Consider the following 17,570-nt stretch of genomic DNA (forward strand, 5'->3'; position numbering starts at 1 on the left):
TTGTAGATTGAGACTTCCTCAGTAACTTTGGAATGCCATTAGGTATGAACATAAGGTCAAATTTAGTTTTACGAAAGAGAAGGCTTAGGAGTTAAACTAGGAGTGGGAGTAATGTTGAGTATTTTGGCAAAAAATATACATTAGTTTTGTTTTTGATCTTTGTCGATTCAGTGTCATACATCTTTGCTAGTGTTGAAGATTGAAGCAGTTTTGAAGTTTGCCGCTGACCGCTGTCAGGGAAGGATCAGATAGAGTGATCATGGAATCATCTGCATATTGTATTAATTTTGATCCCCATAGTGGTGAGCTAGAAATATTCCCAAAAACTGTGACTAGAAGCAGACCCAGTACTGAATCTTATGGTACATCTCTGTTTACGGGTGGGGTCAACAACTTGCTCTCACTCATATAATTAAGGAGCTACCTTCTAGTGTTAAGGGTAGAGTAGAATTGTCAAAAGCTCTGTTAAGCCCATGATGGTGAGCCATGTTGAATGCTTTGGAGAGGTCTAGAAACAGAGTATCCACAAGGTCACAGAAACTGAGATAACTGAGCAAAGTGTACCAGATCCAAGAGTGTAGTGTATGTCCCATGAAAGGGTCTCAAGCAGTGTTCAGAGGTTTACTATCACATATTCGAGTGTCATTTAGATGATCGAATATGTGCGAAAATCATTTTCTCGAACTGAGAGTTCAATCACCACAATGTCAAAGCTGACATGAGTGAACAGCCGCTATTGTCAGCTTCAACATTGCAGTGCAGATCACACTATAGTGGGGATCGGGAAATGTACCCTTACCCTCACTGTAGTGCATTCTCGGAGTTTGTATATATAAGTAGGGGGTGCAGGGGGGCTTGCCTCCCTGCAAACGTTATTGTTAGTTGTGAGCAGATATGACCGTTTCAGCAAAGTCGATATTTAACATTGCTGAAATGCTCCGTTCGATATTTCGGTTGCTCTGTGTTTTGATTTCCGACAATATTTGTTGGAAATCGTTGAGTTAGTCTAAATGACATTCGCAAATATGTGTTCAGAGTGTGAAATCATGTTATGGTTGGTTAAATAATCAAGATTATGTTTGTCATACATTTCCTTGGTCTTGGAAGGAGTTAGTGTGCGCCAGTGCATACATTTTTATTTAACGCAATGTATTTTGAGCACCTTTGTGAAAGTAGACGATGAGAGAGAGCTTCCAGCAAGCCAGAATTTGCACTTCATTCATACTTTATTGATAAGTATAGTGGAAGAGCAGGAAATGTTGCACTAATAGCAAGTACAACCTTGAAGAATTTCAGCATTTTAAGAAATGTGGTTACCTAAAGATGAATGGTTTTGCAGTAAGCGGGGAGTACACGATGCCTGAGGCATTAGAGTTTGTAAGCTTTTTTGAAAAGTCTTGGAAGTGGTACATAGTGTGTTCAGCAACTGATTTGTCATCTAGTTGAAAAGAGTGTAATGGATTGTAAACGTGATCATGATGTAAAAGGTAAGTGACTCATAGCCAACCTGGGAGGGTGTTGACATAATGTCAGCGCTTTAGCTTGGCAAAAGAACATTTGTTGTAGATGGCTTCTCACTTTATTTGTAAAGAAGTTCTTCCTTTTTAATTTACCAAGTCTTTTGAGTTTCTAATACCATGATGGGAATGGACCCCATTCCTAAGTCAAAGTGTGATTAAAGTTCATGAAATTAGTATTGTTTCAATCTTTGATGTTAGAAGTGTTGTTCGCAGCACCCGCAATGTGCCCAATAATGACTCCTCCTGCAAATCATATGGAGTTACATGCATCAGTAACATATCTAAGTACGATAGTAAATTCTTTATTTATAAGACTTGTTGCTTTTATTATTATTGGAATTGTCTGGGTGTCTTCCTTCCACATTGCTCTTATTTCTACGTACAAATCCTGGTATTTTATGACTTTGTGTCTCTCTGTACATAAGACACTGTAGTTACTGAATGTTGCAATTTCAATGATCAATGCTACTTTTGTCTTCTTTTCATGTACTGCTATAGGATGTTTTCTCACATCTGTTTTGTGAACTGTTGGTAATGGGTGATCCCATGTGATATAAACTTCATCATTTTCTGTAATGCTTTGTGGCTCATATTTCCAGTGATGTCTTTCTATTCATATACTGCAGTATTCATAACATAAGGACATCTGTCTCCGGCTGGCTCATACATCCAGCCAGTATACAAAAGTCTTCATGCTACCCCAAGGACCGTGCTACACTGCACAACATAACATGTACGTCCGGTATAAGCAGATGTCAGCACACACCTACCTCACTAACTTTTTTGCCACCTGTCCAATCACCTACTACAGATGTTCGTCTTCCAGAACTGTTGTGTTTCAGTTACCAGGTAAGTACCCACTGGGGTTTTTTCTTAAACTTTTTGCTGCTGCTTGTTTGTTGGGTTCATGTCAGTTAGGAAGGGCAAGTGTCAGTGTGGAAGGCAGATTCCGCATAAAGATGCCCACGAACTTTGCGTCTTTTGTCTAGGCCCAGATCATAATCCACACCAAGTGCACTATTTGCAAGTCTTTCATCCCTGAGACCCTCAGCAGTCAGCTAGCCTATCTAAAATTATACTTGGAGAACCAGTGCCTTAAGTGCCTAGCACAGAAGATGGGTGTGACATTGGGCCATTCGGATGAGGCTGTACCGAAGAAGGGCAAAAAATCTTGGCCTGAATCTTCAGTTGCGTCCTCTCTTCCGGTCGTTTCTCCAGAGGCCAGTGAAGGCCCTGAGACCATGCCGGAGGTTGTGGATGTACCATTGGTGGGTACCACAGTGGAAGCCCTGAAGGAGTCTGCTGGCACGTTCGCGAGGTAAGACCAGATGTCCAATCAGGGTGATAAAGGGGGAACCCAGGCTCGTTATCTCCGAAGGTCCTTGTGTCACACAAGTCACAGTGCAGGAAGATATGCTCTCCGATATCTTCAAATGCAGGCTGACATCTGGTCCTTCCATCTTCCACCTTTCACCATATGGAAGCCTCCAAAAAGAAGAAGGTTAAAACTAAGTAGCCCCCTGATTGGCAAGCTTTTTCTGAAGGCCTTCAAATAACAAAGAAAGTCCACAGGAATGTCCAGAAAACACAATTTATTAAAACAACAAATAAAATGAAGTGCTTTTCATTCAGTAAAATGCCTAAACTTCCTCATATGAAAGGAGCCTAAACCCACAGCTTGTTAAATAACCATCTTAATCATGTGACTTAATTATTTTTGATTTTTTTTTAACTCTTTAGTGTTGCAATTTATACATATACACGAATCAAAACATTTCCAGTGTGCAATAACTTAGACACTAACACAGTTAATAACACTTACAGCAATTAAATGACTAGTATGTTTATAACACTGTATTGCTCCTACACCTGTAATTTAAACTTCATCTCTCCAGGCTTTTTAGTTTCAGGATACAAGCAGTAGAACAAATTTCGTTTAACCCTGGGGGGTAACTAGAGTTTGTCCTTAGTTGCCAGATTAACTCTAACTTCTCTAGTAATAAAAAAGTAGGACCACTCCCAATGTCTGTTAAGGCCTGATCAATTACTCGAAATTTAAACTTGTGTGTTGGATGTTCTGCACAATGATGTGTGAGCGCCTTTTCTTGCTTGTTCCTGTTTATACAATACATGTACTCATACACACATTCCCTAAATTTGCGGTCCGTTTTACCAATGTGAAACACTGAACAGTTTTGACACTGGGCTAAGTAAATTATTGCTGTCGAGTTACAGTTGTATCTGTACCTGGTGTTAAAGTTCTTACAGACAATTTTAAAATGTAGCCCTGTTTCTACAAATTTACATTGGTTACAAGAGTCGCATTTAAACATACTAGGATTCCTACTAGTGTATGCAACTCTAGTTTCAATCAAATTCTTTAAGTTTTTCCCTCTCCTAAAAATTACCGTAGGGGATGGCCCAACGTGAAATATCCTTGTCTGAAGTAAGGAGATCCCAATTCTTAGCTAATATCCTCTTTATTTCTTGGGCATCCAAAGTGAAGATGGTGACAAAACATAAGAGTGCTGGGGGCTTATACTGTCAATCTGGGTGTTAATAGTGTCCAAATAAATAGTTGATGAAACATCAAGCCTTGTTTTATGATTAGTGGACATTTCCCCCCTTATATAAAATAGGTGTATAGAAGCCTGAACTCCGTTTAAACTGGACTTCTATAATGCTTGGGTTATAAGGATTTCTGGGTAACCCCTTTGTCAAAACATCTGACTTAGGTTTGTACATTCTTCCTCAAACCGGGTCTCTTCACTAATCATTCTTGCTGCCCTCACCAATTGGCCCTTTAGAACAGATTTCTTTTGGTGGAGTGGGTGCGAGCAAATGCAAAATGCACTGGCACGTCATTGTGCAGAACATCCAACACAAGTTTAAATTTCAAGTTATTGACCAGGTCTTAACAGACATTGGGAGGGGGGGATCCTACATCTTTATTACTAGAGAAGTTAAGAGTTAATGTGGCAACTAAGGACAAACTCTATTTACCCCCAGGGTTAAATGAAATTTGATCTATTGCTTGTATCCTGAAACTAAAAAGCCTGGAGAGATGAACTTTAAATTACAGGTGTAGTAACAATGCAGTGTTTATAAACACACTAGTCATTTAATTGCTGTAAGTGTTATTAACTGTGTTAGTGTCTAAGTTATTGCACACTCAAGATGTTTTGATTTGTGTATATGTATAAACTGCAACACTAAAGAGACTGTTATTTAACAAGCTGTGGGTTTAGGCTCCTTTCATCTGAGGAAGTTTAGACGTTTTACTAAATGAAAAGTGCTTCATTTTATTTGTTGTTTCAATAAATTGTGTTTTCTGGATGTTCCTGTGGACTTTTTTTTTGAAGGTTTAGTTGTTTATTCAATTATTTAGTTTTTTTCTGAAGGCTTCTTTAATGCCTTTATGGCCCTTCACCAATCTTCTCCTCCTCCTGTTCCTCTGCAGCCCTTTGCTCCTTCCCTAACGTTTAAAAGGACAGCTACTGACACTTCCTCTGTTGAAGAGGAGGCCTTAGCCTACTCCACCCAGTTGGCTTCTGCCTTTAGGGTATGCCTCCCCAGAAGAGGAATCTAATGGTACAGATCATTTTTTTTTGTTGAGAATGTTCTCAAAATGAAAGATTTTTTTTCAAATGGGACTGTTCCCAAATTTCAGACATTCAAAAGAGGTACTATGATCTCTTGCAGATGGATACCCCATCTCCATCTGCTATCTCTCTAGTCCTGCTTGCTTTTTTGGATGTTTTCCCGGCTGTCTCAAAATGTCCAGATTGTCAGCCTCCTCTCCCCAAGCATCCAGACAGGTTCTATAAGTTACCTGAGGACTCCCAGTTTCTTTTCAAGGTTCCTGCTGCTGATTCGCCTACCATACCTGTTTCTATAGGTAAAGCTTTTTAGGCTACAAACCTCTTCCTGAAGATTTCAAAGCCGAATTGCTGGATAACACCCTTGGATAACAAAGCCTTGTTTGGGAGTTCAGCAGCAAATCTCTTCAAGTCTCTTCAGGAGAAAGAAAAGGAGTTACAGGACCTTAAACTCATTCTTGTATCTCCACTTCCATGGTTTCAAAGGAATTACTTAAGACTGCATTTGTAAGAAAGCCATCCCTGTCTTCTTCTAAAAGTAAGAGGGGACCCAGAAAGACAGCCTCTTCAAAGTCTGCTCCTTCCACCCCTGCTCCAAAACGGTCCTTTCAGTCCCAACCCAATCCATGTAATCTGTGACTACCAGCCACCAGGGCCATCCACTTCCTTGTCTCTCTATCTCAGCCTATCTCTTGCTGCTTAGAAGCTGATTACTCAGGACTCTTGGGTCCTTTCCATAATCAAAACAGGGTATTTCATGGTTTGGGAAACAGGTTCTGAGGTAGGTGCATGCTGACGTTCTCTTTATACCCTACATCTCTTTATGCCCAACATACGTGGTATGTTGTGTGATGTAACACGTACCTTGCAGTAGCATGGAGGCTTTTGGATACTGGCCAGATGTATGAGTCAGCCGGAGGTGGACTCCCTTATGTTATGAGTACTGCAGCATGTAGAAGAGAAGGACATCTATGGTTATGGTAAGATTTTACTCAACTAATCTTTTTTCAGCTGCTTCAGTATTATGTTTGCACAATCTCCAGTGCAACAGTCTTGCCACATTATTATTATGCCTTTCAGTATACAGTCCTTCTGCCATTTGTATCTTGCAACCAGCAGCAAGATGTGTGACTGTTTCCAATTCTGTTTTGCAAAATCTACATTGGTCTGTTTTTCCCACATGTTCAATGGACTTTGTAAACCAATGTGTACATAGTCCACTGTCTTGAGTCACCAATGTTAACCTTTTGTCTTTTGGTTTAAGTTCACCTTTCCTTAACCATTCTGCATTTGATCCTGATCAACATGAGGTTGTTCCAAGAGTTTTCTGGACTATATTTATGCATTTTCCACATCTATTGCATCGTCATCTGATCCTTCACCTCATATTCTTTCTTTTGTTTTTTGGCACATTCAGTTGCTGCCTGATTTTTATTTACTTCTGGTTTGATTTCTATTCCCGCTTGACATGCTTCTGCTAAGCTAAGCAGGGACGTCATCTTAGACTTATTCTTCTCATGTTTTAAAACTTTCACTACATTTGCATCTTGTGAGGTCAGTAGATATGTTTGCAGTCCTACGATTAGTGATCTATACATGTAATCAGTTTCAAGGAGGCCCATACCTCCTTCAGAACGGGTAATATATATTTTTGGTATACACTGATTTTTTTTTTTTAAATAAATCGTTTGATAAGCATGAAGCATCCTTCTTGTTTTCCTGTTCAACTGATCCAGCACCTTTTGGGTCCAGTCAGTCACTCTAAAATGTAAGTTAGGACAAGAAGAGCAAATTGGTTTATAGCTTGGACTTTGGTCCTAGATGTTAGCTCTTTCAGTATTAATTTTAGACTGCTAAAAAATTCCTTACTAACTTACGTATGCCTTTCCACATGTCCCCTATGTACATAATTAGAGAAAAAGGGCATATCTTCTTTCCCCCTTATGGCTTAGAAATACATGTTCTCAGTGATTTTTAGATCCCTGATAATATAGGTGTCTGTCCAGTTACAAGTCAGTAGTGCCCCCTAAGCTGGGGGACAGCCTGATCCATCTTCATATCTGGTTACTTATTTAATTTACATGATGCTTCCAGCAGACCTTTTGGAAATTTCAGAGGTGATTAAAGCTACCCAAAAACTTTGCACTAGGTGGAAGAGGTTCTCCATCTGAGCAGAAATGTAGCTTTCCTTCCTCATTCAGTGAGCTTACAAGTGATTCACACCTGTTTGTGACAATTTTATTTTATTTCATATATTCCATGGATAGGGAGTTTCCATCATTTCAGTGCACTATTGTCGTGCAGATATAGCAGAAATGTCTGTCTCAGCACAAGCTTGCCAAGCAGCTCTTAGTTGGGAAGGTTGTATTTTTATGTACCTTTGAAGAACCCTTTATGCCCTTCGTTAGATCACGTTTGCAGTATTTCAATACCATTGGGTTATCTCACTGAGGTAACATGACTTTTAGCCAGCATACCAAAGTCAAAAGCCTTCCATAAGCTAATTTGTCCAATGCATTTTCTAAACCCATGGGTGAAGGGGTACATAAGCAAATGTAGGAGTGTGAGATCATATGACTGTCTTACCACCCATCCGAACACAGGATCTTCGCTCCCATCATTCTGCTTTCAGTGTTGTTTGCTGCTACCGTTGCCTCCACTTACTCAGATAAGTGAACCTTTGGGAAACAGCTTTTGTTATTTTTTTATGGAAGGATTTGTTAATTTCAGCTGAAAGACTGAAGTGTGACTCTGGTAGGCAGATACCCTATAAGGACCTCCATTCCAGTGCTTTGTTTTTGCAATCATGTTCAGCCCCTAGACAAAATATCAGATTTGTTCCTAAAATCCTCCATACTCTACTATGTTTTTAAATACGTATATAGAAACCCAATGTTTGAAGTGCCTCACGCAAACCAAGATTGTGGAGCCCTCTGCCTCAGACATCCTGCTCGTACCATAAAAGTTGTTCAGAAAGGTTAGACCTAAACCATCTACTGTCCATCTGTTAGATACTGTAGGAATCCATGGCACATCTGACTCCTTTTTAAACACCCACTACCTGATCTCTGTCAGTATTGTGTTGAGAAGGGGGGGGACCTTGATTGATTATCTCAGAGGGACTGAAGGACATTCCTAAAACCTTTGTGCAGGAATAGGTTCTTGGAACTTTGATTAAGGTCTACCAGGGTTCTGACCCCCCCCCCATGCTTTGTGAAGGAAATAATACTCCACCAATAAGAAAAAGAATCAGGTCTCTGAACCCACCCCCCCCTTCATTCTTTTCTACTCCTTCACTTCCCCTCCCCCTCAGAAGAAACAACATGAATCTTCATCTACTCCTTCACTTCCCCTCCCCCTCAGAAGAAACAACATGAATCTTCATCTACTCCTTCACTTCCCCTCCCCCTCAGAAGAAACAGCATGAATCTTCATCTGAGGAGGAGGAGGAATCAGAGTCTGAAGATTCCTTAAAATATTCATCACAGATCTATTCTCTTGGTCAGTTTGCCTCTGATGATGAAAATGTTTTGTCCCCTGACCCCTCACTGAGGAAATTACTTTGTGAAAAACTATTAGCAACATGATGCAGCACTTAAATTGGAATGAGCAAAAAAAAAACGTACTATAACTTGCTGCAGATAGGGGCTCTTATGCCTTCTGCTGTCCCTCCAGTCTTGGAGACCTTCTTGGATGCCTTTGCATCCATTTCTACTTCTCCTGATTGCCAGCCTGCAGTACCTAAGAAGCCTAATAGCTTTTATAAGGTACCCGAGGACCTTAAGTTTCTTTACGGCACCCAGTAGGAGATCCCTCTGTTTTCTCTATTTCTACTGACAAACCTACTAAGCTTCTGCCAACAGCTAATGTTTTGCCATCTGACAGAGATAGTAGTACCGCGGATAGGTGGGGGAAGAAGGTTTTTATAGTTCTGGTACACTTGCTGTCAGAGCTTTAAATTACCAGACTAAAATGGCAAAATACCTTTAAGTAAGACCTTACATAACCTTGATGCTTCTGATTATAAGCAACAAGCAATTTCTATGCATGGGCAAGCGGCACAAGTTGCAAGGTATTCTATTAAATGCAGCTGTGATGCTGCAGAAGCTCTTCCAAGGCTCCTAATACTGGATCGGTTATTAGAAGATTTGCTTGGCTGGCAATACAGTCCCTCCCCAAGGATGTTAAGGCCAAATGTTTTGGATTCCTCCTTCACAGGGATCTTTTATTTGGACCCTGTGCAAGAGAAGAGCAAAATGACGTAGGATTTTAAACATATTGTATCACCTCATTGCTTGGATATCAAACAACTTGCTTGGTTAATCCCACTTCCTTTGTATGCAGGGATCAGAAATACTCAAGTCAGGAAACAGCCCAGGAAAAGGTTTCATGATAAACTTGCCAGTGTCTTCAAGTCCGGAAAAACTCCCTTTCCAAACAAATTACCGTGTCTGCTACCACCTTCCTCCCTCTTAAGTCAAGGAATACCTAGTCCATTTCAGCCTGGAAATTCATCACTGCAGACAGATTAGTATTATCCATCATTTAACAAATTGTCTTGGAGAGAAATTCCATTGTTGAAGGCTATTCCTCCTCTCTTATAGGGTCTGCTTAACCAGGGTAACTTAGAACCAGTACCACACCAGCATCTAGGAAGGGGTTTTTATTCAAGACTTTTCCTGGTCGCAGAAAAGAAAGTACTTTGGTATGCATTCTGGATTTATCTCACCTTAACACATTTCTGAAAGTACCATCTTTCAAGATGCTACCACTGCATACTTTCCTTCCTTTCATCCTTCCCCATGCCTTCCTGGACTTCCATTGACTTGAAGAATGCATATCTGCACATCCCCTGGATACAGTACCTGTTGAAAATTCCTCCGGTACTCTGCCTTTTCATCATACTTTCAGTTCTCTGCTGTACCTTTCAGTTTATCTTCTGCTTCCTGGGACTTCACAAAGTGCTGTACCCAAGCCACTGCTTTTTACTGAACTCATGGAACTGAAATTTTTCCTTACCAGTAAGGTATCCAGGCTGTCTCTCAGGGCCCTCTATCTACGTCTCAGTTTCACAATTTCACTTACAGAAAGACTGGAATTCACTGTCACTCTCCAAAAATCTGTTCTAACACCTTCCCAAAATGTATTTTTTGGGGGCTGATAGGCAGTCATCAGCCTGGTATGTATTCTTTCTCCCGCAAGAGACAGAACAGTCTCTCTCCACCTTCCTCCAATCCCTTCTTCCCATTCAATCTACTACTTCAAAGGAGAGTCTGAGAACTATGAAATGCATGTCAGCAACCAGCTACACATGAGAAACATCCAGTGACATTTCTATGGTCTCAGCTTTGTCATCCAGTGGTCTTCCAAATTCTTCTCTTTCCATTTCTGAATAAAGAGTTATAATGGTGGCTAGCTCTGATCCAACTAAATCCGGGCCTTCTCTTTTCCCCATCCATTCCTAAACAGGAGGTGCACACACACGCATCTGACCTGGCTTAGGGAGCCAGGACAGGCTCTTCATCAGTTCAGGGCCAGTGGACTCCCAGACAAATGAGAGAGCATATCACTGTTAAGAAACGAGAGCTCTTATTTAAAGCTCTTCAGGTGTTTTCTCACATTTAGAACCCAGGTCTTCACAAATATTTTACAGACAACACCACAGTAATGTGGTATATCAACAAATGGCTCAGGGGCAGGGGCTTATGCAGGCTACCGCTTCTGGTATGGGATCAGGTTGTAAGGGCAAATCTGTCCCTTCAGGATGTGTACATCCCATCAGAGGATAATTCTCTAAAAAGGTCCATCATGAGTGGATGCTAAACAGGAATGTCTTCCTTGACATAGTCCACATATGGGGTATTCCTCAAATGGATCTGTTTTCCTTCACTCAGAACAGACAGCTCAAACTGTTTTGCTCTAGGACTCATCCCCAGGCCTGGAGGATGGATGCCATCTCTTTCATTTGGGAGTGGAAGTACTTCTGTGCCATTCCCTTCTCTCTCTCTAATCTGAAAGGTTCTACTGAAGATCCAGTTGTACAAACCAAAAATCTTGCTGGTGACTCCCTTCTGTTCCAAGCAGTACTGGTTTCTTCCTTGTTCACCACTGGCCAGCACCACAAGTTATCCTCTGAAGTGGACTTGCTCACACAGAATATAAGGGCTGTCTGCTTCTTCCCAACTTAAAGGGTCTCATCTTGACATTGTGGATGATAGAACTGTAATCCCTTTCATGTACCAGTTTTTCTGAGGTCATGCTTTATGCTTACCAGGAGGTGAGAAAACCTACCATTTCAGTCTTACATTTCCTTGTGGAAAATGTTTTCTATCTGGTGTTGTAAAAAGAATAGAATCTCCTGAGGTGAGGGTCCCTACAATTTTCTACTGCTTGTGTGAGCTACTCAAACGTGGTCTTTATATTCTTCCCCAAAGGCACACTTGTCTACCATTTCAGCCTGCATACCATTAAATCCTCCAGTGCTCTCAAAAGAGTTGAAGTCAAGCAGGCTATAAAGGGCAACAGTCATTTGAACCTAGCTGGGAAAGCTATTCCACCCCCTGGGATTTCAACTTCATTTTGGAAAATAACTTGCTTTGCTACCTTTTGAACCAGCTGCTTCTGCATCGCCAGAGTTTTTTACCTGGAAAAACTATATTACTGGAAGCCCTTGCTTCTGACAGAAGGATCCCTGAGCTTCAAGCCCTTTTGCTCTCTCCATTCCTTATCTTCCATAAGGGTAAGGTTTCCTGTGAGAGCTAACCCTTCCACCATGCCCAAGGTGGTCAATGAATTGTCTCTCAATCAGGCTCTACAGTTACCTACCTTCTTTACAAACCTACAGAGCAGAGGTGAGATGCTTCTACACTCCTGGGATGTGCACAAACAAGTTAGATTCTACCACTTGGATATTTAAATCTGTTTCCTTTTGGTGTTCCTACCACGATAATTCATTGTCTTCACCTATGAAAGCACACTCCAGGAGAACAATATCTTTCTCCTGGTGCTTTCTTCAAGGATGTGGGTTCCAAAGCATGCTGGAAGCAGCAACCTGGTCATATGTTCACATATTCACTAAATAGTGCAAACTGATGAAGATGATTTGGACAAGACAGAAGACATCCAGAAAAGAGATTGGTGGATTCAACTAGAGAAGACCTGTGACAGTCAGGTATGACTGCAGAAGAAGGTGGGGTGATACCATATCAAGAGAGGTGGCAACAGTTGATGTGGCACCTCATCCCCAAAAATTATAATGATAATTGTGTGTGCACATGTATTTTGTACATATAGATATAAACATTCTTGAAAGGCTTATCACTGTTTAAAAGAGCTTCTACTAATACTTCACCTGCTTCAAAAATGCATCACCCTAAACATGCTGAAAACTGCAACACACGCATACATTTACTGGAGATTATAAGCCCGTTATAGAGGAGTGATGAGTTTTAACACAGCTATGTTGTAGCACAGTTTGCAACTAACCAGCACCCTCCTGTGTTGCAGCTTTTGATTTTTCCATATCTAAGGATATAATTCCCAAATTACAATTACTTTCCTTACTGTAGCTTAGAACTGTTGTGTAAAGGTACTCACCATATCACTTCATGTCTAGGGGGTGTCTTTTTTTTATTTAGATTCTGCAACAAGACTCTGAGCTCTCATAACCTCAAGTGTTGTTAATTGTGTGTGTAAGGGCACTCACCTACCATCTCTTCATGTTGTTAGATATGGAGTGTAAGTTCTGCCCACAGAAACATTTGCATCACTTTGGTGATGCCTTTTGTGGTAGTTTATAGAAAGGAGCAGTTGTTTTTGTGAATGGTTAGTAGTCTTGGTGTTTATTTTCCCTTTTCTTAAAAGATGTTGAGTGGATTACAAATTGGTAAACAGCTGTTCTCAATTTTGCAGTTAACTATTTGCTTTGCAGTTGGTTACAAGATATTCCCCTGGAATGATGTCACTGTATCTCATTTGAGTGTATGCACTGAAAGGAAGGACAACATCAGGCATTCACTGTTCATCTATCCACAGCCCCTTTTCCAATTTTTGCACATGGGGTTGGGGTGTTACTTTAACAGTGACAATCATCTAGAACCAAGGCTTACACTGCTGGGTGGCTAGCCCTGCTGAGATGTGGGCATTCACTGTTGACTTCCATATATTCATTAGAGTGGTAAAAACAAATATAAGGAAGAAAACCTTTAAATGAAGCTGTCCTGGTTTTGCAGAAAAGTGATTACAAACATGAAGATATGGTATGTTTGCAGGTAATGCTTTTTCATTGCATATGCAATGTGCAAATGTGCCTCATTTCTAGCAGCATTTCATTTCATTTCATTCACTCCTGGCAAGGCATGTAAATCACTAGTAAACTGACTGGTTATTTTTTCCTGGACCAGTAGATCCATGCATTGTCTGAGTGGATGTGGCATCCTGCAGTACGTTTGAGTACAGTATAATTTGGTGGTGCAGCAGTTAGCATTGCCGCGTCACAGCAAGAGGTTCTCCGGTTCGATTCTCAGCTGGGGTGCCTTCTGTGTGGAGTCTGCATGTCTTCCCTGTGGTCGCGTGCATTTCCTCCTGGTGCTCCGGTTTCCTCCAACATCCCAAAGACATGCTGTAGGTGGATTGGACACTCCAAATTGGCCCTAGGTGTGAGTATGTGTGTGCCTTCTGTGGAAGGTTGGGCACCGGGCTGGCACCTCGGCACCGTAAAACTCCACTGCCAGTCATGAGCGGACAGGTGATCCGCTGTGGCGAGTCGGGCAAACCCTAACTGGAAAAAAGCCGAAAGAAGAAGAATAATGTTTTTCTGTAATGCAGCCATCATTAATTGTCACTTTTAATTAGTTTAACTAGCAAGTTTTTTCTTCTAGTGCTGTGAATTAAACAACTAATTATTTTCATAGGGCATAAAGCCAATGTTGTGTTTTTTCATGCCACAGACTAAATCAGAAACATTATTTTCAGGCCACTACAACTTTCAACTGAAGAATTTGGTGATCTGTGGCTCTCTCATTCTAATGATGTGAAACAGAATGTAAAACTACTGCTGGATACCAAGAATCTTCTAAGCATAGCACTTGAAACACTGAAAGAAAAATTAAGGCTACATGTTGTTGCCATCATAGGTATGTATATTGTGATATTTGCACCAAAAATAGAAGTGTGCAGTTCTTTTCAGCATGATTTGCTAGACTTGTACAATTTTTACATTTCTTCATTAGTACAGATATTTAGCACAGTGTGCTGTCACTAGTCCATAATAGTTTTTAAAAGTGCAGAAACTGAGGTAATTAAGGTTATCTCAAGTTTTGCTATTGATGAAAAAATGAATGTTATGAGTTAGTAAGCATTTGCTTTTCTGTGTTGTATATATGTGTATATATAATCCCATCCCTTTTTGACAGATCGAGTAGAGTACTTGATTGATACAAGAAAAAAGGTGTACATCACTGCCACACTGGCCCTTTAAATTCTGAATTACCAGGCACTGTGCTCAAGTTCCAGGGGAAACTCCTGTCCCCATTTAAAGGACAAGGAAGAAGGCAAAACCTTGCTATCTAAAGTGTTGGATCTTTAGGATCTTTATAACCTGTCTTCACAGTTTGGCAAGCACTGTATTAGTGGATGCATCATACAGTTCACCAGCTCTGGGGTTAGTTATACAGAGACCTGCTTGTATGAGGACATAGCCCCTTCAACAGCATGTGAAGACTCTGCTTCTTAATGTCCTATTAGACAAGGAACTGATGTGGTTAAGCAGACATTTAAAAACTTGAAGGAAGAGGAGGACAATGCTGTTTCAACCCCCCCCCCCCCGACACACACACACTGCATACAATAGAAAGTTTCCTGGTTAACAAAATGCAAGATAAGGAAAGCAAACTAATGGAGAGAGAGACCATTTCAGAGGAGAATGGGAAACGGACCAAATGGAGATGCCTGATCAAAAGGGGAGGCGTGTGGACCCTAAGGGCTGAAACGCCTCTAGGGAATAGCTATGACTTGATAGAGCTCCTTTCTTCCATGTGTCTCGTATCCTAACCTAATGCACCCCTCCTCTTCTCAAAACGTAGAGCGTCATCTAGGAGTGTTTCTGAAAAACGTGCTGAAAAAAAAAAAGTGTAGATTCTGTTCACTACTAGCAGTCTTGAGACCGAGTGATAAGGTTCCCATACATAAAATAACCAGGGTTCCCACGCATTAACTTGCTACCCAGAAAAGAAAGGTATCTTTTCAAGCTCCTACATCAGGGGTCCATATTGAGAGTACCAGGCCAGAAGGAAGGAAAGAGTTTTACTCAGAATTATTCTTAGTCCAAAGAAAAAGGGGCCTTGGAGGCCATTATTAAGCTTATCAAAACTAATTTAGTTTTTATACAAGTACCAAATTTCAAAATACTAAACTTTCAGGCCCTGCTGAATCTCCACTTTCATCATACTGTTATGGTTACCCGGAATCTAAGAGATGCTCATCTTCACATACCCATAGCCAGGACACACTGAGATTCAGAGTATGGATACCCATTACCAATTTACTTCCTTACCCTTTGGAGTATTTGTTGCATCCATGGTGTTTACAAAGTGCCTGGCTTCAGTGATTGTAAACTGCAGTACCAAGGGTGTTCACATCTATCCTTACCTGAACTATTGCCTCAGACTTCACTTTGGCATGTTTCCATACTTTTGTCAGTTTGTCTGAATCTGATGAAATCACTTAACTCCATACCAGCAGTTCCATTTCCTGGGAGTCATTTTGAACATCACCATTCAGAGGACATTCCTTCCTCCTTTGAAGTGCTATTTCTGATCTTATATTGCATTTCCATATAAGTTCAGACACCGGTTACAGTCGGGGAATATGTTATAACCATGGGGTGCATGGCATTCTCAAAGTTGATGGTCTCTTTGGCCAAATTTCACATGAAAGAACTGAAACTGCAGAGGTATCTACAGAAGAAATGGTGCCAACATGTCCATTTCCTGAAGTGCTCCATCCCTCTATTGTCTTATATCAAGAAAGAGCTCTTTTGTTGGATTCAGCTAGTGAATTTCCATCCAGGGCTTCCCTTTCAGGCTAGACCTAGACACACACATGCTTGGCATAGGGTTCTTTGGAGGTAGGGTTCTTTGGATGCATTTTTTTGGGGGGGGAGTGGTGGACACACAGAAAACAGAATTCAAGGGACTTGGAACAGAATTCAGAGGGAAGAGCACATAGTGTCAAAGAAATTATAGCTGTGGTATTACCCATAAAAGAGTTAGAAGTGCATATTATTACAGAAAACATAACATTCATGTCCATCATCAAGATAGGGTGAAACCACACTTACTTTTTGTATAGTATGGCCATGGAAGCTTGGTGTTTGGCCCAGGAGTCCGTCCTGACCCTTGGGGTATCTTGCATTCTATCCCAAAAAAGTGTTTTGGCAGACCCATTGAGCAGAACTAAAGCAGACCCTCAGGAATAGATGTTGGATAGGACCATATTTCTGGACTTGGTCCACAGGTGGGGTGCACCGGGAAAGACGTTTCTGTTTCTCCAGAAAACAAACAAGCACATTTTGCACCAGGACACAAAACTCAGAAGCCTGGGAACAGGTCTGTTTCTTTGCCTTTGCTGTCATCCCTCTTCTCATTGTAGTTCAAGGTACAGGAAGACAGACAAGCATGCTTCTTGCTGTACCTTTCTGGCACCATCGGCTTTCTCTCCTGAGCATGATGAAGCTGTTATCTTTTTAAGCACATGTTTACAGAGGAACCGCTTACAATTATGATGTATGGAAAGAATCTAAGTACAAAGAAATCATAGCTAGCTGAATGGAAAAGAAAAACATTTCTGAACCTGTACCATTCTATGGTCCTCAAATACTTGCCAGAACTTAACAAATCAAGGTCATCTTAGGCTTTACTGAATGTACATGCATTTGCTATCTCTACCTGCCTGCCGTGGGACCCCCCTTCAATCCTTGCTGCCATTGAAACAATTTCTTAAAGGCATTCTGCACTTGAGATGACCCAAAAAAGAATGCTCTCTTGCATGGAACTTTGTATTGGACACATTGATTTTGCCACTGTTTAATCCAGTAGTTGTAGTACCTGTCAAATACTTGTCATAGAAAGCTGCTTTCTTAGTGGCCATAACCTCTGCCAGGAGACTATCAGAACTGCAGTCCATTATGAGCAGCAAATAGCCCTTCCTCATATGCCATAAAGGCTGAGTGACGCTGTGCATCATTACAACCATGATGACCAAGCTGGTGACTGAAGTTTGTGTTAATTAGACCATCAACCTCCATAGACCACAGAGCAAGGATGAAAAGATTCCTCATACCCTGGATGTGCATGGGCAACTGAGAATTTATCTAGAAAGGATTATAGACACGATGAAGAAAGACCAGCTATTCATACATTTTGCAAAGATTAGTAAAAGCTGGCCTTTGTCG

The 17,570-nt window shown here is 40.9% G+C and overlaps 1 protein-coding gene across 3 annotated transcripts in view; it reads left to right on the top strand.

Annotated features, from left to right (window-relative positions):
• AP4E1 (adaptor related protein complex 4 subunit epsilon 1) overlaps positions 1-17,570 on the top strand; it is a 564,842-nt gene that overhangs the window by 494,237 nt on the left and 53,035 nt on the right. For 2 of the 3 annotated variants that reach the window (XM_044077456.1, XM_044077457.1), the window contains exon 20: positions 14,093-14,253. The exons of the other annotated variant lie outside the window; for it this stretch is intronic. In XM_044077456.1, coding sequence (XP_043933391.1) covers positions 14,093-14,253 — 161 coding nt within the window. The remainder of the gene's footprint in view (positions 1-14,092; positions 14,254-17,570) is intronic. 3 annotated transcript variants of the gene reach the window in all.

The sequence above is a fragment of the Protopterus annectens genome, chromosome 7.part0 (genome assembly GCF_019279795.1).
Source record: "Protopterus annectens isolate FY-2018-M chromosome 7.part0, PAN1.0, whole genome shotgun sequence".
NCBI classification, from domain to species: domain Eukaryota; kingdom Metazoa; phylum Chordata; order Ceratodontiformes; family Protopteridae; genus Protopterus; species Protopterus annectens.